Here is a 26,338-nt window from a genome sequence, read left to right on the forward strand (position 1 = left end):
CTCCAAGCTGAGGTTCCAGGGGGAATGATCATACTGCATGTGCAGAGAATTTTGCTGCCAAACATTTGTAAAAGCATGCCTTAATACTGTTAAATTGACTATGTCTGTCATTTTAAAGCTGCATATAGCTCATAAATACTTCCTGACTCACATTGGGTTGTACAAGCTATCATTGAATAATCCTGGCATACTACATTAAATTAATGGCGGTTGGAAAAAATAGCCTGGTGTGTGTGTGTGTGTGGATTTTTTTTAAAACAAAAAAAAACCTCAGGTTTTCCTCATTTTAAGCAATTTTGATCCTCTTCATCTACTCCCAGATACCTGGTACTGGATGAAGCTGATCGCATGCTTGATATGGGGTTTGAGCCTCAAATTCGCCGTATTGTTGAACAAGATACTATGCCACCAAAGGGAGTTCGTCATACCATGATGTTCAGTGCTACTTTTCCCAAGGAAATCCAGGTACTGTCTGGCTTGCGGCTTTTTTGACCTACAAGCTTAATGTAGTACTTTCTGAACTCCCCCAGTCCTTGTGGGGGGGGAAAAATGGTGAATTTTTTGTGTCTACCTCCTAGATGCTTGCCCGTGACTTCCTGGATGAATATATCTTCCTGGCTGTTGGCAGAGTTGGCTCTACATCTGAGAACATCACACAGAAAGTAGTGTGGGTGGAAGAGTCAGACAAACGGTCATTTCTGCTTGACCTGCTAAATGCCACAGGTAAAGACTGTTTGGGAGAATTTCAACACAGCTCTAATGGCTCAGGTAATGAGAATCTATGTTAGGTGGAGGAAAAGCTGTTAGTCTTTTCCTCCCTGTTTTTTCATATGTTGTGAATGTTTTTGCTTTGACTTAAAACAGTATGCATGCAAATAAACTTCTTGGGTAATATAAAGATCATGGGAGGGGGAATGGCCTTGGTACTCCATCTCTCATTGAATGAAGTAATGTAATAAATACACAATTAAACTGCAACAGAAGATACAGAAACTACCTTTTACCAGTTGGGGGTGCTAAATATTTGCAGATGTAGCATTGCTGGTGGTAAATCTGTAGTTTAACTTCTTGCATTAGGCAAAGATTCACTGACTCTGGTGTTCGTGGAGACTAAAAAGGGAGCTGATTCTCTGGAGGACTTTCTCTACCACGAAGGATACGCTTGTACAAGCATCCATGGAGATCGCTCTCAGAGAGACAGAGAAGAAGCTCTGCACCAGTTCCGCTCAGGCAGAAGCCCAATTCTGGTTGCCACAGCAGTAAGTCCCTAACTTTTCTTACTGAAGATGTATGTTAAATTTCACTTCATTCTTGTGAAGCTTTGCTAAGAGCTGACAGTTGAACTTCTTCACCATTAGGTTGCAGCAAGAGGATTGGACATTTCAAATGTGAAACACGTCATAAACTTTGACTTGCCAAGTGACATTGAAGAATATGTGCATCGCATTGGTCGTACAGGCCGTGTGGGAAACCTTGGTAAGACTCTTAAAAGTGAATTGTCTGCTAGAAGATGCTCTTCAAGTGTAGTATTCCAGTGGGTTATAAGTAACACTATATATAGATTAGCTATAGAGTAAACGTGAACTACAAAAGAAAGCTTACTTGACCTACTGTTTCAGACAAACCCACGTCTAGTCTTTGTAGCAGTAATCTTAATTCCAGTTTTATTAAACTGAGCAAAATTCTGTGCAAGTCTTTTATTGCTCCAGTCTCTCCCCCTTCCCCCATGTCTAAAGCCATGGTAGAATAGGTAGGAAGGCAGTATGGGAAACCAGTAGGTGTCAAGTGATTAAAAAGTAAATCACGGTTAATAAATGCTGTTTAAATTTTGGATGTTTTCTAAGTTTTCAAATATATTGATTTCAATTACAACAAGTGTAAAATGCTAACTTTATATATTACAAACTGTGCTATATAAACAAGAAATACTATTTTTCAGTTCATCTCATACGAGTACTGTAGTGCAGACTTTATCATGAAAGTTGAACTTACAAATGTAGAATTATGTACCAAAAAACCTGTTTTATTTTTGGCTTCAAGCTAAAATTTTAGCGCCTGCAAGTCCACTTGGTCCTACTTCAGCCAATTAGTCAGACAAACAAGTTTTACAGTTGCAGCTGCCCGCTTTTTATTTTCTCACCTGAAAGTGAGAACAGGTGTTCACATGGCACTGTTATAACCAGTGTTGCAAAATATTTGTGCCACATGCAGTGAAGATTCATATATCTTTGTGATTCAGTCACCAGTCTAGAGGACATGCATCCATGTTAATGAGGGGTTCTGATCAGTAGTGATCAAAAGTGGTGCAGACTGATGCATGTTCACTTTTGGCATCTGATTCAGATGCCACCAGCAGAAGGTTGGGTGTGGTTGTGTGTTTTTTTTTTTTTTTGGTGGTTCGGGTTCTGTAGCTTCCACATCAGGAGTGTTTGCTCTTAAGACTTCTGAAAGCATGCTCCACACCTCATCCCTCTTAGATTGTGGAAGGCACTTCAGATTCTTAAACAGTGGGTCAGGTGCTGTAGCGAACTTTAGAAATCTCACATTGGTACCTTCACTGCAGATTTTGACAAAACGCAAAGAAAGTGTTCTTAAAATGAACAATGTGCTGGGTTATTGGTTATAGCAGTCTCAGATGTTAGAATGCAGGTAAAATGGAGCAGGAGACATACTATTCTCCCCCAAGGAATTCAATCATAAATTTAATGCTTTTTTTTTTTTTAAAAAAACAAGCAGCATCAGCATAGAAGCATGTCCTCTGGAATGGTGGCCAAAGCATGAAGGGGCATGTGAATGTTTAGCATCTCGGGCACTAAATACTTTGCAATCAATGCCAGCTACAAAAGTACCATGCAAATGCCTGTTCTTGCTTTCTGGTGACCATTGTAAATAAGAGGGCAGCATTATCTCCTGTAAATGTAAGCAGACTTGTTTTGTCTTAGTGATTGACTCTACAAGAAGTAGGACTGAATGGACTTGTAGGCACTGAAGTTTTACACTGTTTTGTTTTTTGAGTGCTGTTACGGAACCCAAAAAAATCTACATTTGTAAGTTGCACTTTTCACAACAAAGATTACACTATAGTACTTGTATGAGGTGAATTGAAAAATTTCTTTTGTTTATAGCAGAAATATTTTTAATAAATAGAAGTTCACACTGTAAATGGTTGTGTGATTGAAATCAATGTATTTGAAAATGTAGAGAAGAATCCAAAAATATTTAATAAATTTAAGCTGGTATGCTATTGCTAACAGTGCAATTAAAACTGATTAATTTTTAAGTTAATAGCATGTGTTAACTGATTAAATAACAGCCCTAGAAACCAGTATAGCAGAGCTCCAGTTGGCTTTTCTTTTTAAGAAAGCTGCTAAATTCTTGCATGCAAGTGCACATGGACCAACTGCCATTTATGCATGTTCTGTTAAAACACAAATAAAAATATTTGCAGTCAGGCATGCAGTCAGGTTGTTGCTGCAAAGGCTAGTATAACACCATAATCTGGATAAAATTTATACCAAGTCCTGTAGGCTGGTTACCTAACATCAGGTTAATAAGGCAGCTTGCCACAAGAGAAGGCTCACTGACACTTCTGCTTCATTGAGAGAGAACTCTCAAAGTGAATTCCCAGGGAGGGAAACAGGAACAAACATTTGGATGTTTGCTGATTTACTGTACATCTCAGAGGAAATTCAGCATCTGCTAGGTATCTTCCTATGCAATACCCCAATTACATAGTATTCTAATGTTTTGTATTGCCTGAGGTGCTCTCAAGTAAAGAGAAACTAACTAGTTTGTCTGCTCTACTTCAAGCCTAGTGGTGTCTGTGACGGATACTTATTTTATTAGGCAGCTTCCTGTCCTAAGACCAATTTCAGATATCTTTAAAGTTCAGTACAAGCCTAGCCTGTTCAATATAAAACCCACCAAGTACTTTTTTTTTCCTCCTGTTCAAGTACACATTCATCTGAGCTACACAGAAAGTGTCTTGAAGCATCATACTAAGTTACCTAATGTTGAGAATCAATTTTATTTTTTTAAAGGGCTTGCCACCTCATTCTTCAATGAGAGGAACATAAACATCACCAAGGACTTGCTGGATCTCCTTGTTGAAGCAAAACAGGAAGTACCATCGTGGTTGGAAAACATGGCTTATGAGCAGATTCATAAGGGTGGTAGCAGTCGTGGGCGTTCGAAGAGGTAACTTGAATAGGACTCTGACTACTTAAGGGCATAATCCATTTTATGCCAGTTCCACGGTTGCAGATTCAGGTTCCTATTGCCTAAACCTTTGCTTTAATTAAACTTCAGATAACATGGAAGACAGTTTTAGCTGAGATATTTTAGTATTGCTGTCTGTGATTGCAGTGTGAGTCCTCTAAACTGCTCCAAGTTGTTGGTCTTAACATTTGCCTTATTTGTATTTCCAACTCTACTATAAAGGATCTCTGAGAATTTGCTCTTCCGTTAGAAGTTTTTTCTTCAGTTTTTGTTTCAAAATGAGCCCCCCGTAGGAAGCCACATCTTGTCATTAAAGTCCCCTCTATGCTAAAATCTCCAAAATCCAGTTAAACTAGATAGGAATAACTCCTCTTTTAAGAGCTGAATAATCATTTTGGGAAGAGGAACAAATAAGACAAGCTTTTTTTTTTTACACATTAGAAACCATTGGAAAACCAAGTGTGCTTTACCACTTGGAATAGATAGATGTGCTTTTTATTTTTTTAATAGCTTCCACTATTATGCAGTAAAAAGCAAGGTCTCAATCATATTGCATCAGCTGAGACACTTTCCTGCTGTAAGATATTCATTCTGTCCTATTAACCAATAAATGAATTGCTGCCATATGGACAAGAATATTTCTTGTTGCACTACTATACTGTGGGTTCCAAGCCCGTGAACATGGGGGCTGAAGATATTGTAGCCATCTTTAGATTAAGAGGGAGTGAACTCCTTCGTATAGAAAAACAACTCTAGATGGTGCAGCAGAATAAATGAGCAGCATAATGGGGGGGGGGGGGGGGGGGGTGGTTAAAAACCAAAAGTGCCTATGAAATGTCAGTCATTTTTTCTTCATATTAATCTGTAGTTATCAGTTTTGAGTGAATTAGTGGTATTTGTCACTAGTTCCTTAAATAGCTAGTACTGCTCTTCAGCTGCGTCCTCTTCACCCCTGTACAACTGGGGGGTTGTGCTGTATCAGACCTATAGCTGAACTCTAAAGAAGCAACTCTCTCGGTAGTCTAGGAGTCTACATTCTTGCCATCTGTTATGGTTTAGTCAACTGAAAAGTAAGCTACATAGATTGACAGTAGCGTCTTTTCTTTTGCTGCTTTCAAATGGAACATGGACAGCATGAGGCTGTCCAAGTCGCAGTGAGAGGCTTGCAAGCAACAAACAGTGGTGCTGAAACTAAGCAATAAGGGCACTGCTGTATTCTGCAAAAATTCATTTCAAACAGCTTTACAAAACTCTGCCCTAGATTTCAAAGCAGCTGTCTTAATAATTGCATTCTGCCAGACCGCAATAAGAACAAGCTGTGAATGTTTCTCTTTCTGTATAGTCGGTTCAGTGGAGGATTTGGTGCCAGAGACTATCGAACAAGTAGCGGTGGCAGCAGTAGTAGCTTTAGCAGTAGTCGACCAAGCAGCAGCCGCAGCGGTGGTGGTGGCAGTAGCAGCAGCGGCCATGGCGGCAGCAGAGGATTTGGAGGTAATTGTCTGTCTGTCCCCTTGTAATCCAGTACAAAGGAGGGGGCTGGTGATGGCAGCTTCAAAACAAGCTCTGGAACTTTTTTCGGAAAACCAGGTCTTGTCTTAAAACAAATTTTTATAAAGTAGCCAACTCTTAAATGTTTGTCTGTGTAAGGACTGTGAATTTACTATAGCCTGTTACACTGAACTTTACAATTCAGAGGATGATTTAGCTGGCGCAATATATCTGTTGTGGTACCCAAAATTATTGTAAACTGGTTACACACTGAAGCTTTCCCAATCTTAATTTTTAGCTTTACAATACCATGTATTGTCAGTGTGTTCTCATCCGCTGCCTCCTCTCTTCTTCCTCCTGCCCTCCCCCCCATCTTGGTCCACAGAAAGCTTCTGTCCAGGGAAGAAGAGAAAAGGGGGTAGCCTGTGTAAGGACATAAAGGTTTTAGTAAGTTGATGTGGTTTTGTTCTTTCCTAATAGGTGGTGGCTATGGAGGCGGCTTCTACAACAGTGATGGATATGGAGGAAACTATAACTCCCAGGGGGTTGACTGGTGGGGCAACTGAGTCTGCTTGCAGCAGACATCCCACCAAACAAGCTAATATGGAAACCACATGTAACTTAGCCAGACTATACCTTGTGTAGCTTCAAGAACTCGCAGTACATTACCAGCTGTGATTCTCCACTGAAATTTTTTTTAAGGGAGCTCAAGGTCACAGAAGAAACAAAAGGAACAAGCAGCCCTATTTTGAAGGTGAAGATTCCATTGCTGTAGTCAGGATTAACTCCCCTCCCAGCCACCCCAACCCCAAACTGCATTTCTAATTTTGTGACTGAGGATCATTTGTTTGTTAATGTACTGTGCCTTTAACTTTAGACAACTTTTATTTTGATGTCCTGTTGGCTCAGTAATGCTCAAGATATCAATTGTTGACAAAATCAAAATTACTGAACTTGAGCTAAAATCAAACCTTGGCACACAGGTGTGATACAACTTAAACAGGAATCATCGGTTCATCCATAATATTACAAAAACTTATGCGGTAGCCTGCATTAGGGCTTTTGATACTTTGCAGATTTGAAAAAAAAAAAAAAACAAACATCTTGAAGCATATCAATGGAATTAGTTTCTAATGTGGCAAAACTGTACTAAGTTAAAGTTCTGATTTGCTCACTCTATCCTGGATAGGTACTTAGAACCTGATAGTCTTTAATAAGCCATTCCAGTCATGATGAGATGATGTATGGATACATGCATACATTAAAAGCACTGTTTTTGAAGTTAATGCAAGTAAATACAGCAATTCCTTTTTCAATGTTTAGGCAGATCATTAATGTGAGCTAGCCAAATGTGGGCAGAATATTACAGGGAACGTTTAAAGGTCTGATAACTTGAAATAGTTTTTAGGAGAATTCATCTATTTAGACTTTTTAAAAATGCCTGCCATATGAAATTGAAATGGTAGAATGGCTGACCACAACAGTGACTGGTCCTCCTTAAGGGCCTGACTGATTTTGGTCTAATAACGCATGCTAGTGTTGATGTTTTTTGGTCAAGAGGGTATGAACAGGAAGAATTATGCAGCAGGCTTTATTTTAATGCAGATTCACATTACTCTGTTCAAGCTGCGTTGAGATGTTAAACTGGCTTACTGTAGACTTTGTAAAATGGCTCCAGAAGAGTAACAAACAAATCTTGAGATCACAGAGGTTGGAAATGTACATAACTGCACAAGGTTTCAATTCTGCTATTAAAGTGCAGTTTTAGTCAGTTTTAGTTGCATAGGTTTCCATTGTATTTATAGTCTGTTTATGCTAAATCTGGCCAAAGATAAGTATTGTCCACCAGTAAAATGCCTCTGCCACTTGGAATTTCTGTGCTAACTTTTGTGGCCAGAGCCATTATCAACTCTTAATCTACAGTGGCATAGGAAAATGGCAAAAATCTCCTAAAGTGCAATAGATTTTTTCAAGTGTATTGTGCCTTGTTCTAAAACTTTTATTAAGTAGGTGCACTTGACAGTATTGAGGTCATTTGTTATGGTGCTATTTCAATTAGTCTAGGTTTAGGCCCTTGTACATTTTGCCCATAACTTTTTACAAAATACTTCTTTTATTGCACATTCAGAGAATTTTATATAGGTCTTGTGTGCGTGTCCTTAACTTCCAATCTTATTTTGTCTCTTGGAGATTGAACGCAGCTTGTCTAAGGAGAAGGAACTAGATTCTAAAATTTATTTGGGACCATGGGAATGATAGCTGGGAAGAAAACTATTTGCACACGAGATTTCTAGATACTTTTTGCTGCTAGTTTTGTGTAATATTTATTGAACATTTTTGACAAATATTTATTTTTGTAAGCCTAAAAGTGATTCTTTGAAAGTTTAAAGAAACTTGACCAAAAGACAGTACAAAAACACTGGCACTTGAATGTTGAATGTCACCGTATGCGTGAAATTATATATTTCGGGGTAGTGTGAGCTTTTAATGTTTAAGTCATATTAAACTCTTAAGTCAAATTAAGCAGACCCGGCATTGGCGGTGTAGCCATAACTTTCTGATAGTAAAACAAAAATTGGCAACTTAAAATTAAACATGCCAAGGTTTTGATACACTTGTCTTAAGATATTAATGAAACACTTCTAAACACTGATGTGAAGTGTCCAGATTCTCAGATGTTTGTTTGCGTGAGTTTTGTTTAGTTGTGTGTGGTTTTTTGTTTTTGTTTATTTTTCAGTGAATGTCTGGCACATTGCAATCCTCAAACATGTGGTTATCTTTGTTGTATTGGCATAATCAGTGACTTGTGCATTTTAGCAAGTTTTATCAGCCAACAATATTTTCAGTTCAGAAATAAGGATTAAAAATCACATGCAAAGAATGGGTTTAAACTTGCTGAATGTAAAAATTTAACTTCAAGTCACTGTAGGTTTAGTAATTGCTTATTGTATTAGTTTAGATGCTAGCACTGCATGTGCTGTGCATTACTCTTGATTTTATTAAAATAAAAAGTTGAACTGCACAGAGTCCACTCATTTTTAAGCATCACTTTTTCATGTCATATCTGTAAACTGAACAATTTGGTGCAATCTCTGATCTTGCATAAAGATGTCAGGTGCCAGACTGTGTTCCATTATCTCAGCCAGCTCTGTGCTACAAAGTTGCAAGTACAAAATATAGTGGCAGAGTTATCCTGTATAGCTATCAGTTGAGAGGGGTAAGTGTTGCCTCAGTTGTTTGTTTGTATATGGGAGAGCTGTAGTCTGCAGTAAATAGACAGGGAAGGTGAGTGTGTTTGTGGGTTTTTTGTTTGGTTTGGTCGTGTCGTGTCTCCCCGTGCCCCCCAATCCCTTACTCCAGCCCCTGAATGCCAGGTAAAGGTGCTCTAAAAGTCTCTGATTTGGCCAGGGGTCACAACTTGCTGAATCTGGGGCAGATTGCCACAAGCTGTCTTTTTTGAGGACCCCATCACAAATGGGGGTTTAGGGTATGCAGTGGGTAGGAGAGGGTGGAACAGCAGCACTGAGATTCTGGGCAGAGCTGCTGGCCCCTGACTGTCAGTAATAGCTATTAAACTTTTAGAGTAGCCTAGAATTGGGAGGGTGCAAAAATGTGTTAGACACATTAGGCTTCACCTCCCTGGGGCTGCAGATTCCAGGCAGTCCTGGAGAGACTAGATCATAGCAAAAAATTAGGCTGTTCTAATAGGGTTAAAAAAATGTCCAGGACCTGAGTGTGTGCTTCTCCAGGAAACCCTACATTGTCTTGGACATGTTACAGCTGCAGCTTGACTTACAAATTTACTGTAGTAAATGGTACACCACACATATGAAACAGCTTAAAGTCAGGTTAGCCTGAATTTTCATAAATCAGGATCTGCCTAGTGTAAAAGACCTATTACACAGGGAAAACTGGCTGTTAGGTTGAAAAGGGGTGAGATCTTGAAGTGCACAGCCACTGTTGCTGAGTGGCAATTAGTCATGCCTCCAAGCACCACCTATGCTTGGTGGAATCTACCAAATTGAAACTGTAAAGGGTCACAACCACACATTCAGGGATAATGTGCATTGGCTAATGGAAAGAGCTTCCACTGTAGAAAAATTGCAAGAACTAAATATTGTACTGTTCCAACATGTTGCTGAGATGTACTGGTCTTGGAAATGGGGTAAAATTCTAATGGTGGTATAGCCCTCCTAATGCTTAGCTTTTGTTCAGCTAGAGCTATTGTCTTTAGCAAGGGTTTGTTAAAATGAACATGGCCCTCTAACTAAATTTCCATCTCTGCAATGGAACAGGCCAGGCTCTGTTTTATGAACTGTTTTTTAGTGGCTCCAAAAACTTTGCAGTCTTTACACACAATTAGAAGTTTTGTTAATCAGTTTTATAATGTTTCAAAGTTAGAAATAGCAAAGGAATGCTGGAATAGACTCCCTTCAATGCGCAAGGCATGTGCAACTGATGAAAAGGCTGGCTGGCCGGCCATATGTGGTGCACTAAAGCTGTAGAACTGAAATGGGGGCCCTTGGACTGCCCTTGAGCTAAATGGACAGATGTCTTCAGGCTTGGTGCAATTCTACATGTGGCATTTCTGAAAATGTTAGCATGCTTTTTAAAATGATTTGGCAGATGTGGGGATATTTGGCCTTGCCAGAAGCTGGGACTAGAAGACAGAATGATCACATGATAAAACACCCTGTTCTTTCTTTGCCTCTGAAAAACATGGGGCTAGATGGGACTGTTAGTCTGATCAAGTATGGTCATTCTAATCTTCTCCATCTGACAAGAGGTGAAGCTCAAGCAATTATTACTTGACATTATAAGGAAAATTTAAAACTTTCAGAAGTCAGATGGGGATCATTTTAAGTTGGTTTTCTGGGGAGAGGAGGTAAATATTCAAATAATTCCACATTGCAGCATCAGTCATGTATGGGCCCCATTGTACAAGGTGCTGTGTATATAATACTGAAGAATTAAATATTAAAAAAAAGGTAGATAATGGGAGTGCAACTGAGAACACTGAACACTACAAAAACTAGTAAAGCATATCTGCTGCCTAGCCGTGGTGGAGAGTTGTTCCACAGGCACCAGGACAGGAGCCATTTGAAGGACAAGGCTGCTTCGTGAGTGTTTATGGGGAACTCCTATGCCTGAAGGGTGGCATGGGCAAAGCCTCCCCTTACATTCTCTTGTCTTAATCTAAAACAGACCAAATAGAAAAATGTAAGGAGCCTCAAAGTAACAAACTATTGCCAAAATACATTACAAGGTCAATGCATTTTTCTCTCAATGATAAAGTAGGGCTTCAGCTACTGCCCAATGATTCAACTGGCCTTTCACTGCAGAGAAATTGGTTACAATTGTATTAGAGATACAGGAACTAGGATAGGAGGACTTGTGGCACCTTAGAGACTAACCAATTTATTTGAGCATAAGCTTTCGTGAGCTACAACTCACTTCATCGGATGCATACTGTGGAAAGTATAGAAATCTTTTTTTTATACACACAAAGCATGAGAAAAAAAAATGGGTGTTTACCACTACAAAAGGTTTTCTCTCCCCCCACCCCACTCTCCTGCTGGTAATAGCTTATCTCAAGTGATCACTCTCCTTACACTGTGTATGATGATCAAGGTGGACCATTTCCAGCACAAATCCAGGGTTTAACAAGAGCGGCGGGGGGGGGGGGGAGGAAAAAAACAAGGGGAAATGGTTACCTTGGGAGTGGCTATTTCCCCTTGTTTTTTTCCTCCCCCCCCCCCCCCCCCCCCGCCGCTCTTGTTAAACCCTGGATTTGTGCTGGAAATGGTCCACCTTGATCATCATACACAGTGTAAGGAGAGTGATCACTTGAGATAAGCTATTACCAGCAGGAGAGTGGGGTGGGGGGAGAGAAAACCTTTTGTAGTGGTAAACACCCATTTTTTTTTCTCATGCTTTGTGTGTATAAAAAAAGATTTCTATACTTTCCACAGTATGCATCCAATGAAGTGAGCTGAAGCTTATGTTCAATTGGTTAGTCTCCAATGTGCTACACGTACTCCTTTTTTCTTTTTGTGAATACAGATTACACAGCTGTTACTCTGAAACCAGGAACTAGGATGACAGTATCTCAGGAAAAGGACTCTCAGCTGTTACCACAATGCACTTTCTTAGCCCTGCTACCATGAAGTCAAGGTGGCTTTTGCCTCTGACTTGAATGGGAATGGAATCAGAGCTGCTAATTAGCCCACCCAAGGTTTGTAGTCAGAATGCCTTCATGAACTTTAGTGGACAGACTTGGTAAAACAGGATTAATTTCCACTGTAAGAGGCAAATGTCTCAAGGGAAGAGTGGTGTGATGCAGAAGTTACTTTCAGAAGACAGCTCACAAATATGGTTAAAGAATTAAGCACTACTAAAAAATGGTCATCACAATAGCATCTGAGTTAGATTCATGGCAAAAATGAATTCTGGAGCAGTTGCAGTAACTTTCAAATGACCTGCAACTGTCCTTGATCTAGTCAACATTGACAGTAGGCTCCATCCTTATGCCTGGAACATCATTTCTTTTTTCATAGTAATGACTTGGCACTGTACGTCAGCATATAAGGGGCAAAGCACCCATGAACCTGCCTGCCCAGGGTGGAGAGGGAATGGGTGAGCAGTCTATTAATTTGATGCTTGGAGACAAATTAATCTAGCCTAGTTTGTAGAGACAGTTCATCTTTGCCCTCCTTTTGACAGTCCTAACCCTGACCTGCCACACCCAAAAGAACCCCCTAGGGACTGGGAGCGAGGTGCCTTATGTAAACTCTCAGGATTTAAACTATAGCTGACCTCTAATAGACTCATTTCTTTGGTCAATAGGCATAGCTGATGCCTTTTTTAGGGTGGGGGGAGGTCAATTTCCCAATAAATCCTCTGCCTGCAGGACTTATACATTCAGGGACATAAGAGTAACATATCACTTCAGACCCAGAGCTGCCCTTTTCCAAAGAGCCCAAAGGATGAGGCTCAGTGGGTGAGCAGACACCACCCCTTCTGGTCTACCAGCAAATAGAAGGCAGGTAAGAAATCAGACCCAGGATGCCACTTATCCCAGCAAATCTGGCAACACCACCTCCAACAATCTGGGTGGAACTAGTACTGACACATTACACCATAAGACTGAAAGGAGAGATTAGTGGGGGGAGAGAGAGATTTGGATGCACAGAGGAGACAATGACCAAAGAAACCTGGATGCTGACTGGCAAAGCACATTGGCTTCCCCCTGGTTCTGTACTGAAAGCCTGTCATAGTGCTTTTCATACCAGTGTAGATAGGAAAAGAATGTGTGTGCACCAGCCTCCTCACCTAGTCTAAAGTATGTAGGTAAGACACATGCCCTAGGTGGGACCTGCTTTTGAGGCAGACTCTGCCAGTGAGAGAGCCACTTATTGCCAGGGGAAGCACTGTGTACATATGTCCTACAATTGGGGGGTGTCTATGTCAAATGTGAATGAAAAGCTGGCAGACACAGAACACTAGTCTCTAAGGTGCCACAAATACTCCTTTTCTTTTGGCTGCTACTTTGAAACCTAACATGAAGTGGTAAATCCTGAGGGGCACATGCTCATATATATAGGAGTGCAAAGAAAGAAAGACTGGCATCCTTAATCTTGGGCAGCAGTCCTCAAACTCCCCGGGGAGTGCTATCTAGCTCCACTCTTACCATGACTCAGCCCCAGGGGGGCATGAAGAGTCCATTGCAGGGGTGGGATGGACAAGTGCAAGTGGAAAAGTTTGGGTGCCACTAACAGACAGCAGGTTTGCATCATGGAAAAGCAATCTCAGCCAGGCTTGCTTGAAAAAAGCAGAGACAACATTGGGTGAGTTGAAGAACTAGTTTATATATAACCACTTATTTCTGATATGAAGCACTAATAAACTTTGTCACTATATATACAAGCACTGTGCCTGTGTGGTCAGCCAAACTGTGGTGCAAGGCATAACTAGTAAGCTGCAGTTACTCCTAGGGGAACCCAGAACCCCCCTAGCTCTCCATACTCAAATACCACCCCATTGAGCCTCAATGCCCCTGCTGAGACTCCTACCCCCAGAGCCCTCACCACTTTCACCTGGGAAACGCACCTCCGTGCATCCAGTTCTTCAGCTGATTGCTCATGTGTATTCCACAATAGGTGTGCATGCTCACCATGTGCACCAGTGCTGGAAGTTTTTCCCCTAGCGGTACCCTTAAGGAGGAGTGCCCCCCCAACCCCTGAGGTGGCACCTGCCTGGCACAGTATAGGGGGGTTGCGCTCCTCTCACCCTCAGTTCCTTCTTGCCATCAGTGAAGGTGCATCAGAACTGCTCAGCTCCAGCTTTGCTGCAGTTCGTCCCCAGAACTCAGTAGTACCTGTAGTCAGTCAGTTTAGTTAGACATTGAGCCCAGGCCAGGGCATGCCCCAGGCTTTAAGGTGTGTGGCTCTTGTAGGCACTCTATGCCAAGGAGCAACCCGCACACAGATTGCTTGGGAGAAACCCATATCAGCGAAAGGTGCAAGATCTGCATGTCTTTCAAGCCCCAGACCAAAAAAGAAAGGGACATTAGGCTCTGGGCAGTCCTGATGGAGTCGGCGCTGGCCCCGACCCTGGCACACCACGGTGTCAGTAAGCAGAAACCCTCCGGTACCATCATTCAGTTGGCACCGCTCCCTGTCCACGGGGCATGCCAAGAGGCGAAGACTCCCTCTTCGCAGCAGCACCGAGGGAAGTCTAGGACAGAGGCTAGGCCCATGTCGGGTAGTCCTCGATCCCCATCAGGCTTTAGGCCTCTGACTCACGTTGAGCGAAGTAGCCCAGCCCCTTCGGAGCAGGCCTCTCTGGATGTCATCTATGCCCGAAGCCCTCCAGGCAGCCAGGGACATCATGTCCATGCTGATGTTGGCCCCACACTCCAGAGGCAAGCCACTGCTGGGATCACTGCAATTGCCACTGGCCTGGTACCGGTCTCGGTCAAGCAAACGTTCCTGACACCGCCCAGCAACCGCTCAGGGCTCAGTCCACATGGATTGCCCTTGACGCTGCCCAGACTGTCTGGATGGGTGCCGTCCCCACTGGGACTCCTGGCACCGCTCGTCTTCGCGAATCAAATACCTACGGGACTGTGGCGGACATCACCAACGGTCCTCATCTCGCAGGAGATATCACAGTTGGTCGTGGCATGATCGTCGACGCCGTTCCCGCTCAGACTCCCGTTCCAAGTCCCCACCAAAGCTCTGTAGCCCCGGGCGTCAATTGCTGGCATGTCGCTGACATGGGTCCACCCATCAAGGCCATTCACTGAGCAGCTACTACGGTAGGTGCCGCTTCTCCATGTCAAGATCATGGTCCCATGGCCGATGTAGATCCTGGCACCACACGATACTCCTGGTCCAGAGGCAGCAGCGGATCTTACGCCAGCCCGGCATCCCCTCACAGCCGCCCGTCTACAGGCCAATCTAGCCAGCCTGAACAGCCGGCCCTGCCGGTACCTCAGCAAGCGCAATGGCACCAAACGTCATGGCCGGCCCAGTGGTCACCGTGGCGCAGTGGGGGCTCGCTCAATGGCCGGGGCCTCAGAAGCACCATCAGCGTCCATCTTTCGACCACCAGAAAAAAGGTCATGGGGACCTGTGTCCTCGGTACCTTGCCCCAAGTCTGACCAGGTGGTGGATCCTCCGATGCTGGACGATATCCAAAGCCCCACACGGGCCTCGCCCATCCAGAGGAGCTGATTGCTGCCCCGTCCCCCTCCATTCTGCAGGAGGACTACCGGGCCCACCAAGACCTCCTAAAAAGGGTGGCGCAAGCCTCCACCTCCAGGCTGAGGAGATGGAAGAGCCCTCAGACTCCCTGTTCAATGTGCTGTTCCCTTCAGCACCGGGCGGGGTGGCAAGAATTTCAAATGCCCTGTGGCAAACACCGGCCTCATTGGCTCCCATCTCTAAAAAGGCGGAGCGCAAGTACTTTGTACCCACTGAGGGACACGAGTATCTGTATACCCACCAGGTGCCCAACTCCTGGTTGGTTGAGCCTGGTTGAGTTGGTCAACCACAGGGAGCAACAGGGGCAACCAGCCCCAACCCCCAAGAACAAAGACTCTTGGAGGCTGGATACTTTCATGAGAAAAGTTTATTCGTCGTCAAGCTTTCAGCTACGAGTAGCAAACCATCAGGCTCTCCTGGGTAGCTACGAGTTTAACCTCTGGGAATCCCTCCCCAAGTTTGAGGACCCCCTCCGGGAGCTCGATAAGAAGGAGTTTAAGGCCCTTGTGGAGGAAGGGCATCCCTGCAGGCCGCTTTGGATGCAGTGGACACGGCTGCATGGTCCATGGCCTCAGCGGTGTCCATGAGACGGGCATCATGGCTTGAGCTCTCCAGTGAAGCAGGATCTCCCTTTCGATGGGAAGGCTCTGTTTGCTGAGGAAACAGACACAAGGCTGCATGGCATGAAAGACTCCCATACGACCCTCCAGACCTTGGGCCTCTATGTCCCTCCTCCGGCAAAACCCAAGTTCAAGCTGCAGCAGGCTCCCGCCGAGGCCACCCACAAAAAGCAGCGGGACTATAGAAAGCGTGCGCAATGGCAATCCCAGCCTGCCCCCCAGCCTGGGTCTTCTACGGGCAGGCAGGCGGGCAAAAGGCGTTTTTGACGGGACACTCGGGGGTACCCTGCCAGTTCTCAGCAGGGACCTACCCCCAGTAAAGCTCCTTTTCTCCAGTAGGTTACGTGCTTTCCTCCAGGAATGGTCGTGGCTCACCTTGGACCGATGGGTGCTCAACACCATCTCCTGAGGTTACACTCTTCAGTTTACCTCCTCCCCGCCCAACCGCCCTCCGCCCCCATCCCTCCTGGGGGACCCCTCTCACGAGGCTATGCTCGAGCAGGAGGTGGGGCGGCTCCTGGACCTAGGAGCTATAGATGCAGTGCCCAAGGAGTTCCTGGGCAAGGGGTATTACTCCTGGTATTTCCTTATCCCGAAGGCCAAAGGGGGGCTCAGGCCCATCATGGACCTGCGAGGCCTGAACCACTACACGGTGAAACTCAAGTTCCGCATGGTTTCCCTGGCCTCCATCATTCCCACCCTGGATCCCGGGGACTGGTACACTGCTCTCGATCTACAGGACGCGTACTTCCACATCCACACATTCAAGGGGCACAGACGCTTCCTCCATTTCGTGGTGGGACAGAATCACTACCAATTCACGGTCCTACCATTTGGTCTGTCCACTGCCCCCAGGGTCTTTACAAAATGTATGGCGGGGGTAACGGCCTACCTCAGATGCAAGGGGATCCAAATATTCCCATATCTGGACGACTGGCTAGTCAAAGGCACCTCCCGGTCACAGGTGAGGGATCATGTGGCGCTCCTCCTGTCCACATGTAGTGCCCTGGGCCTGTTGATAAACAACACCAAGTCCACGTTAGTCCCGGTCCAATGCATAGAGTTTATCGGGGCGCTACTGGATGCAACGCTGGCCAGGGCCTCTCTTCCACCAGACAGGTTCGAGACCCTGAAAGGAGCTCATCGACTCAGTCACAAGGTTCCCGGTGACAACAGCTAGGGCTTGCCTGCAACTGCTGGGTCGCATGTCTGCGTGCACATATGTGGTCCGTCACACCAGACTCAGAATGAGGCCCCTCCAGCTCTGGCTGGCCTTGCAGTTCTCCCAGGCCACGGACAGAATGGACAAAGTCCTCACCGTGCCGAACTTGGCGATGAGCTCTCTGCGGTGGTGGTCCGCCCCAAACAATATGCTCCAACGGGTCCCGTTCAGGGACACAGCCTCGTTGGAGCTGGTGTCCAACGCGTCGGACCTGGGTTGGGGGGCCCATGTGGGGAACTTTCAGACCCAAGGCCTGTGGTCTCTGCAAGACCTACCCCTTCATATAAACGTCAAGGAACTCAGGGTGGTGCAACTGGCGTGTATGGCCTTCCGCTCACACCTGGAGGCCAAGGTAGTCAGGGTCCTCACGGACAACACGGCCTTGATGTTCTATATCAACAGGAAAGGTGGGGCCCAATCCTCTGCCCTCTGCCATGAAGCCCTCATTCTGTGGGACTTCTGTATAGCCCACGACATCTACCTAAAAGCCTTTCACCTGCCGGGCACCCGGAATGTCAGGGCGGACCACTTGAGCAGGAATTTTTCCTCTCAGCACGAGTGGTCTCTACACCCGGAAGTAGCTCACCAGCTCTTCTGAAGGTGGGGTCCTCCCCAGGTGGACCTATTTGCGACCAGACAGAACCGACGATGCCCCCAGTTCTGCGCCGGGGGGGGCCTAGGGAGGGGCGCTATCTCTGATGCCTTTACCCTGTCCTGGCCAGGCCAGCTCCTCTACGCCTTTCCCCCGTTCCTTCTGATCAGCAAGGTCCTGGAGAAAATAAAGATGGACAAAGCCAGGGTCCTCGTCGTTGCCCCGGCGTGGCCCCGGCAACACTGGTACGGAACCCTCTCGGGGCTGGTGGTAGCTCCGCCATGGCAGTTGCCGCCCCGTCCGGACCTGCTCTCTCAGGACCAGGGCTGCCTCCTCCATCCCAACCTAGTAATGCTTCACCTCACGGCGTGGCTGCTCAGTGGCTAGGTTGCGAGGAAAAGACATTCTCCGAACAGGTTCAGCGCATCCTCCTCAAAAGTAGATGACCCTCCACTCGCCGCTCCTATGCGGTGAAGTGGTCTCAGTTTTCGAGGCGGGTAGCAGGCCAGGGTGTTTCCCTGACGGCCGCCCCAATCCAGCTTATCCTTGATTACCTCCTCCACCTGAGGGCCCAGGGACTTGCGCCCTCATCAGTCAGGGTACACTTGGTGGCCATATCGGCCTTTCATCCCCCGTTGCAAGGGCACTCGGTGTTTTCCCGTGCTATGACTGGCCGGTTCCTTAAGGGTTTGGACCATCTCTACCCATATTCCAAGCCCCTGGTTCCGAAGTGGGACCTAAACCTGGTGCTGGCTCATCTCACGGGGGCCCCGTTTGAACCGCTGGCCACGTGTTCCTGGTCTCACCTCTCGTGGAAGGTGGCCTTCCTGGTAGCTATCACGTCGGCCAGGTGGGTCTCGGAGCTCAGGGCCCTAACCTCCGAACCGCCGTATACGGTTTTTCATAAGGACAAGGTCCATCTCTGTCCACACCCCGCGTTCCTCCCGAAGGTTGTCTCTGCCTACCACATGGGTCAGGACATTTTTCTGCCAGTCCTCTACCCCAAGCCTCATGCGACGAGGAACGCCGTCTCCACATATTTGACGTGAGGCGAGCTCTGGTTTTCTACCTCAAGCGGACCAAGCCGTTCAGAAAGTCTTTGCAACTGTTCGTTGCCTCGGCTGAGCGCACGAAGGGTCAGCCAATTTCAACTCAGCAGCTTTCTAAGTGGATCACTTCATGCATCCGTTCCTGTTATGAGCTGGTGGGGGTTCCCCCGCCACCCATTGTGAGGGCACACTCAACTCAGGTGCAGGCCTCCTCGACTGCCTTCATGGCCCATGTCCCCATCCAGGACATTTGTAGGGCCGCCACGTGGTCTTCGGTTCACACATTCACCTTGCACTATGCGATCGTCTCCCAGGCCAGGGATGATGCCAAGTTCGGCAGGGCTGTCCTCCATCCCGAGAACTTGTGAACTCCTACCCACCTCCAACAGATATAGCTTGGACTCACCTATTGTGGAATACACAGGAGCAATCACTCAAAGAAGAAAAGACAGTTACCTTTTCCGTAACTGGTGTTCTTCGAGATGTGTTGCTCATGTCTATTTCACATCCCGCCCTCCTTCCCCTCTGTCGGAGTTGTCTTGAAAGAAGGAAATGAGGGTGAGGGGAGCACAGCGCCCCTTATACCGTGCTAGGAAGGCGCCGCTCCAGGGGGTGCGGGGGGGGGCGCTTCCCCCTACGGGTACTTCTAGGGGAAAAACTTCCAGCACCGGTGCATGTGGCGAGCACGCACACCTATTGTGGAATAGACATGAGCAACACATCTCAAAGAACACCAGTTACGGAAAAGGTAATTGTCTTATCCCCCCACACCTAGATTCCTCCCCCCCCGGGGCTGCCTGTACCCAGATTGTCCCACACAGAATCCTCTCACCCCACACCCGGATTCCCCCCACAGTAAGCCCTTCCAATAAAAAATATTACCTCACCCATCTTGTCTCTCTGTAATATAACTAGCCTGGCCAGAGAGGCAGAGGGTTGCAGAGTCCTGGAAGCCAGTGCTTTTGTTGCCACAGGGTGGTGGTTTTTAGGGAGCTGATCCACAGCTGGCACAGACAAGACTCTCATCAACACGCACGAAGGGCAAGTGGTGGTGAGGTGCCACAGAACCCTGGATCCCCTGGGAAGTGGCACAGGGTATGTCAACATAGCAACTAGACACCCACGGCTTGCTCCTGCCAGTCGACTCAGGCTTGCGGGTCTCTGCCAGTGGGACTTTTTTATTGCTGTGCAGACTTCCGGGCTTGGGCTGGAGCCTGAGCTCTGAGACACTCCCACTTCACAGGGTCCTCGACCCTGGGTCCCAGCCCGAGCTCGAAAGTCTACACAGCAATGGAACAGCCCCGTATCCCAAACCCTGTGAATCCGAGCCAGCTGACGTAAGCCAGCCATGGTGGGTGTCTAGACACAGCCTGAGGACAGAACCCTGAGCAACATGCACAGGGCAGAAGAGGAGGCAAAGGAGTTACTAATGGAGCTACTGGAGAAGCAACAAGCAAAGTAGGGAAACCAAGAAAGCACGGTGTCTCAAAAGTGCACTGTCTGGCAGTGTTGAGAATGGCAGAAAGACCAAAACAGGATGAGTAAAAAGGACAGGCCTGGACGGTGGGTGAACCCCTCCTTCGGGGAGGCTAGCCCCCTGGCCCTTCCATCCAAGGACCCGTTCCCCCCATCCACTAGAGCCCCAAACATTCCCCCACCCATGGCCAGCACCTCAAGCCGTCGCCACCCCTGACCAATGTTCCCTCTAATTTTTGACTGGCCATGTGCGCAAAAAATGTCTTCTGTGCCAATTATTGTGCTTCTGTGCAAATTTTTGTGCGCGTGGTGTTTCGCCATGTGCGCGGGGTTTAGGATCAGCTTAGAGGGAACAGTGCCCCTGACTACCGGCCCAAGCCCCGAGTTCCAGACCACTGGCTGGAGCTGAGCCCCCTCACCAGCTTTGCAGGAGAGGGAGAGTGAAGGCAGGGTCTCAGGGCAGAGCCATGGGTTGGGTTAGGGGAGGCTTAACCTCCCCTGCCCTTTGATATCTACCACCCTGAGGCAGGCCCTTCCAGTTAGCCAGTCATAGGGAAGTAAATGCCATTAGTGGGAAGAAACCTGGAGGCAGAGAATCTAGGATGGGGATAGAGGTGAGGAATTCAAGAGCTCACTGGACTGTATAAGCCTGGTTCTTCTTCGAGTGCTTGCTCATGTCCATTCTAGGTCAGGTATGTGCGCTCATCACATGCACCAGCGCCGGAAGATTTTCCCCCAGTGGTATCCGCAGGGCCAGCTCTAGCGCCCTCTGGAGTCACATGCATATGCTCTGCCAGCCTCCCTTCAGTTCCTTCTTACTGCCAGTGATGGTACGGGAATGTCCTCTTGCCTCAGCAAGTGGTTCATACCAGTGGTCTTTCCTATCTGTTTTCAGCAGTGATTTTAGTGCATATAGTTGTATATAATTAGTGTAGTTAATTTAGCATAGGTTGTTAGATAGTCCCCTGAGGGACTTAGCCCAGGGATGGGGCATGCCATGCCAGGGATGGGGGAAATACGGCTTTTTTGGGTGCTCTTGGAACACTCATGGCTGGCCAGTCACGGATGGAGGCAAGGCATTAGATAGATACATCGGCCATGACACTTTTTGCTTGAACTTGGGCTTACATTTCGGTCAGGGATATTATCTGGTTGTTTTTTGTTTGTTTGTTTGTTTTTTCCTTGAAAAGAGCAGGGCTGAATGGTTTTTTTTTTTCATTTTACTGTGGTAACGCATGCAGTGCAATTGAAGTCGGGATCCACTGAAAAGCTAAGAGAGCATAAAAGTAAAAAAAACAGTGGGGCAGGGGAAAGTAACACAAAAGGGAAGGGAGACAGAACAGGGTCTTACGTTCCGCTGCAGACTGCAGTTCAATTACAATTGGGTATCCCCACTGGTCTGATGACTCAATGTCATGGCCTTCCTTCACTCTGGTCTGCTCCTTCTGTCTTGGGGTCAAGGAACATGAGATTAGCTGAGAAGCCAGGATGCTTTTTTAAAGTCTCCTTTAAAAAAGAGGTGGGGAAAAGTGGGCAGCATAGTTCATCCCCTCATTATTTTGTTTACTTATTAAATCCATTTCCATAAAGCCAAATTTGGCAATAAGTAACGTGGTTGCCCTATATTTTTTAATTATTAAGTCCAATCTTAACATAGTCCTTGAGCTATATTAGTAGGCCTTTTGGTATGGACTAATTTAGACTTATTGGTTCTTTTGCACTTGTTTATAACATTTATTATCAAAAATAACTTATTTTTCATAGTTAATCTTTAAGTAGGAAACAGTTATATAGACTAATAGTCACAAACACTGCATACCAGAAAGCACCACAGTACCTCTTAGAAAATTTGACAAATGGCATTGTTGGCAGAGCAGAGTCAGCGGTCAATGTCTTGATAGCATACAGGGCATATAGTATATATAGGGCAGTGACAGGGCGCTTGGTGCTGCACAAACAAAGACAGCTGTTGCCTCGAGGAGTTTACACCCTGAAGGGGATGCTGGTAATCTGAATTAAACGTCAGAGTTATCTAATGATTTCCAGTGGGAATTCTTTACATTGCACCTGTAGCCTTCCAACAGTACGTGACTCCTCCCATAAAAAGTGTTATTCGTCCTTGCTAGTATTCATTGGTGTATAACGCAGAATATCCTGGGCATCATGGACAATAATCAGTAGAATAACATCTCCTTTAATGTTTCTACACTTGCCAAATGAGTAATCCTTACCTACGCTCTCCTATTCTATTCTACTCACAGCTGCATGGACCTTAGTGAGGCTGGTCAGAGTAGATCTGATTCATTAGTACACAGGCCAAGCCTGTAAAACATTTGCTATTTGAGTGCATTCATGTACAAAATCACTGAAAACACGTTTTGCAAACTCATTAGAGATACTATATATACTGTCTATTGAGGCTTCCACTCAGCTAGTCTTTTTTCATTAAACCTACTGAGAATAGATTGCACCTGTGGTTTTGCCAATATATTAGTTGGTTGCTAGTAATACCTAGCTCTTTCTAGTGTTTTTCATCAGTAGATCTCAAAGCACTTTACAAAGTAGGCGAGTATCCTTCATTAATCTAAAAAAAGTGTTTGACACTGTGAGCAGAAGTGGGCTCTGAAAAATTCTAGAAAACTCTGGCTGTCCTACCAAATTCATTAACACCATGTCAATTATATAAATACATGACTGGTCAAGTACACTCTGGTGGTGGCCTTTTTAAACCATTTCCATATCTAATGGGATGAAACAAGGCTGTGTACTGGCACCAGCCTTTTTTGATCTCTTTGCAGATGTTCTGAGTTATGCAGTTGGACAATCTTCAAAATGGCATCTACATAAGGGGCACAGAACTGATAGAAAACTCTTCAGTCTCTGAAGGCTTAGGAACCCGTAAGACTTTTTTACAGATGATTGTGCTCAACTTAGTCATAATGAAAGTGACCTAAGTTTATCCTTGACAGTTTCTAAGAGGCAACTAAAGAGTTTGGACTCACCATCAGATGCCTGGAAAAAACTGAAGTCCTCTTCCAACCCGCTCCATCATCCATTACCACTGAGCCAAACATCACCATTGATGGTACAGAACTAAAGAGTGTCAATCACTTTTCATACCTTGGCAGCCCCATCTCAAGTAATGATTCCCTGGATCAAGAAATATTACAGTAAAAGCTGTGTTATCCGGCACTTTATCAACCAGAAAGTTCTATTAGCCAGCATTTCTGATATCTCCCAATACAAATCTTCAATCTAGTAACTGGGACGAGTGTACTGCCCAGGAAGTTATACAATTGCACATTCTGCACTCTACTTTTATGCAAAAGAAGCAGAAGACAAGTAAGCAAGCTGATATCAGGGATTTATTCAAAAAAGCAGCTTCCAGGGTGTGTCATAGGATCATTACAGATTCAGCCCAATCTCCTACACCTTCTACTTCTACAATGATAATTGATGTTGATAATGATGACCCTCAGGCACTGCAAGATCCTGAAGTGCCTTCTGAATCATTAAAGAAAGTTTAAATTATGGTCAGTATAGTTTTAGTGTTAAGTGTATTTTTAGTGATCTGGGTGTACACCATGCACTGCCCACAGTGATATGTAGTGTCATAAGATAACCTACTGTGTAGATTTCAGAGGGGGTAGCCGTGTTAGTCTGTATCAGCAAAAACAACAAGGAGTCCTTGTGGCACCTTAGAGACTAATACATTTATCTGGGCATAAGCTTTCGTGGGCTAAAACCCACTTCATCAGATGCATGGAGTGAAAAATACAGTAGGCAGGTACATATATTACAGCACATGAAAAGATGGGAGTTGCCTTACCATGTGAGCCTACTGAGTGGTAAGGCAACTCCCATCTTTTCATGTGCTGTGTATTTATAGCTGCCTGCTGTATTTTTCATTCCATGCATCTGATGAAGTGGGTTTTAGCCCATGAAAGCTTATGCCCAAATAAATTTATTAACCTATAAGATGCCACAAGGACTCCTCGTTGTTTCTACTGTATAGAAAACTTTACCTGTATACACCTAAGTGCTTCAAGAAACCAACCACTCTGCATTGCAGTACTAATACTGGATTAGTGAGTACCTGTATATTATTTTATACTTTATTAATTTTATTGTTTTCTAATTCTTTGAAAATTGGTATTCCATTGGCAAGTATAACTCTTGGTTAACTGGAATTTTTAACTAACTGGCACCTCCCATTGCTCCAACATGCTGGATAACAAAGCTTTTACTGTAAATAGAATATGAAAGGCAGGCCTTTGGAAGAGTTTACCATAGGATACTCAGTCAGCACGCCATCAAACAGTCAACAAAACTGATATACAGTGCAGCAGTGAGAGCATCCCTTTTCTAACCGTGCGAAACATGGACAGTTTACCACAGACACATTAAGCAACTTGAAAAAAGTCATCTGCACTGTCTGCACTCTATTCTGAAGGTTCACTGATGAGACAAAGTCTCAAACATTAACATCCTTGAAAGACCAAAATCAATCAGCATTGGGACAATGATCATCAAAGCTCAGGTTAGATGGACAGGTCATGTTGTCAGGATGGACGACGACAGACTTCCCAAAAGGGGTTTTATGGTGACCTGAAATAGAATAATATGTAAAGTACTCCTTTTCTTTTTGCGAATACAGACTAACACGGCTGCTACTCTGAAACCTGTCATTATGCAAGGCACTGCATTTAGCCGTATGGAGTGGAAATCTATCAACTGCATGAAAAAACTCGTGCAGATACAGACAGACATCATCTTCCTTTCCAAATGCAAACAGATGGACATCGTACCAAAAGGACTGAATGTAAAAAATCCATTACAATCTACAAACCACACAGACTATGCTGACAGCTTGTGCCACATGCTCTCAAAGAAACTGCAGAACCACCTGATCAACATCCTCTACAGCAAACAGGGAAAGATTAAGAATGAGCTCTCAAAACTGGATACTCTCATAAAAAACCAACCCTCCACAAAAAGAAAAGGAGTACTTGTGGCACCTTAGAGACTAACCAATTTATTTGAGCATAAGCTTTTGTGAGCTACAGCTCACTTCATCGGATGCATACTGTGGAAAGTGTAGAAGATCTTTTATACACACAAAGCATGAAAAAATACCTCCCCCCACCCCACTCTCCTGCTGGCAATAGCTTATCTAAAGTGACCACTCTCCTTACAATTGCAAATGAATTCCAATTCAACAGTTTCTCGCTGGAGTCTGGATTTGAAGTTTTTTTGTTGAAGAATTACAACTTTCATGTCTGTAATCGCGTGACCAGAGAGATTGAAGTGTTCTCCAACTGGTTTATGAATGTTATAATTCTTGACATCTGATTTGTGTCCATTTATTCTTTTACGTAGAGACTGTCCAGTTTGACCAATGTACATGGCAGAGGGGCATTGCTGGCACATGATGGCATATATCACATTGGTGGATGTGCAGGTGAACGAGCCTCTGATAGTGTGGCTGATGTTATTAGGCCCTGTGATGGTGTCCCCTGAATAGATATGTGGGCACTGTTGGCAACGGGCTTTGTTGCAAGGATAGGTTCCTGGGTTAGTGGTTCTGTTGTGTGGTATGTGGTTGCTGGTGAGTACTTGCTTCAGGTTGGGGGGCTATCTGTAGGCAAGGACTGGCCTGCCTCCCAGGATTTGTGAGAGTGTTGGGTCATCCTTCAGAATAGGTTGTAGATCCTTAATAATGCATTGGAGGGGTTTTAGTTGGGGGCTAAAGGTGATGGCTAGTGGCGTTCTGTTATTTTCTTTGTTAGGCTTGTCCTGTAGTAGGTGACTTCTGGGAACTCTTCTGGTCAAGAATTATAACATTCATAAACCAGTTGGAGAACACTTCAATCTCTCTGGTCACGCGATTACAGACATGAAAGTTG

General features: G+C 45.2%; 1 protein-coding gene across 4 annotated transcripts in view; it reads left to right on the plus strand.

Moving 5' to 3' along the window:
• DDX3X (DEAD-box helicase 3 X-linked) overlaps positions 1-6,806 on the plus strand; it is a 33,528-nt gene extending 26,722 nt beyond the window's left edge. For 2 of the 4 annotated variants that reach the window (XM_074969050.1, XM_074969064.1), the window contains 7 exons: positions 321-465; positions 579-768; positions 1,078-1,259; positions 1,359-1,476; positions 4,041-4,197; positions 5,561-5,709; positions 6,187-6,806. In XM_074969050.1, the coding sequence (XP_074825151.1) occupies positions 321-465; positions 579-768; positions 1,078-1,259; positions 1,359-1,476; positions 4,041-4,197; positions 5,561-5,709; positions 6,187-6,272 (1,027 nt within the window). In that variant the 3' untranslated portion in view covers positions 6,273-6,806. The remainder of the gene's footprint in view (positions 1-320; positions 466-578; positions 769-1,077; positions 1,260-1,358; positions 1,477-4,040; positions 4,198-5,560; positions 5,710-6,186) is intronic. The other 2 variants (XM_074969057.1, XM_074969071.1) reach the window with 1 other exon arrangement.
• The last annotated feature ends 19,532 nt before the right edge of the window (positions 6,807-26,338 follow it).

Source organism: Natator depressus, chromosome 1, assembly GCF_965152275.1.
Source record: "Natator depressus isolate rNatDep1 chromosome 1, rNatDep2.hap1, whole genome shotgun sequence".
Taxonomy (NCBI): domain Eukaryota; kingdom Metazoa; phylum Chordata; order Testudines; family Cheloniidae; genus Natator; species Natator depressus.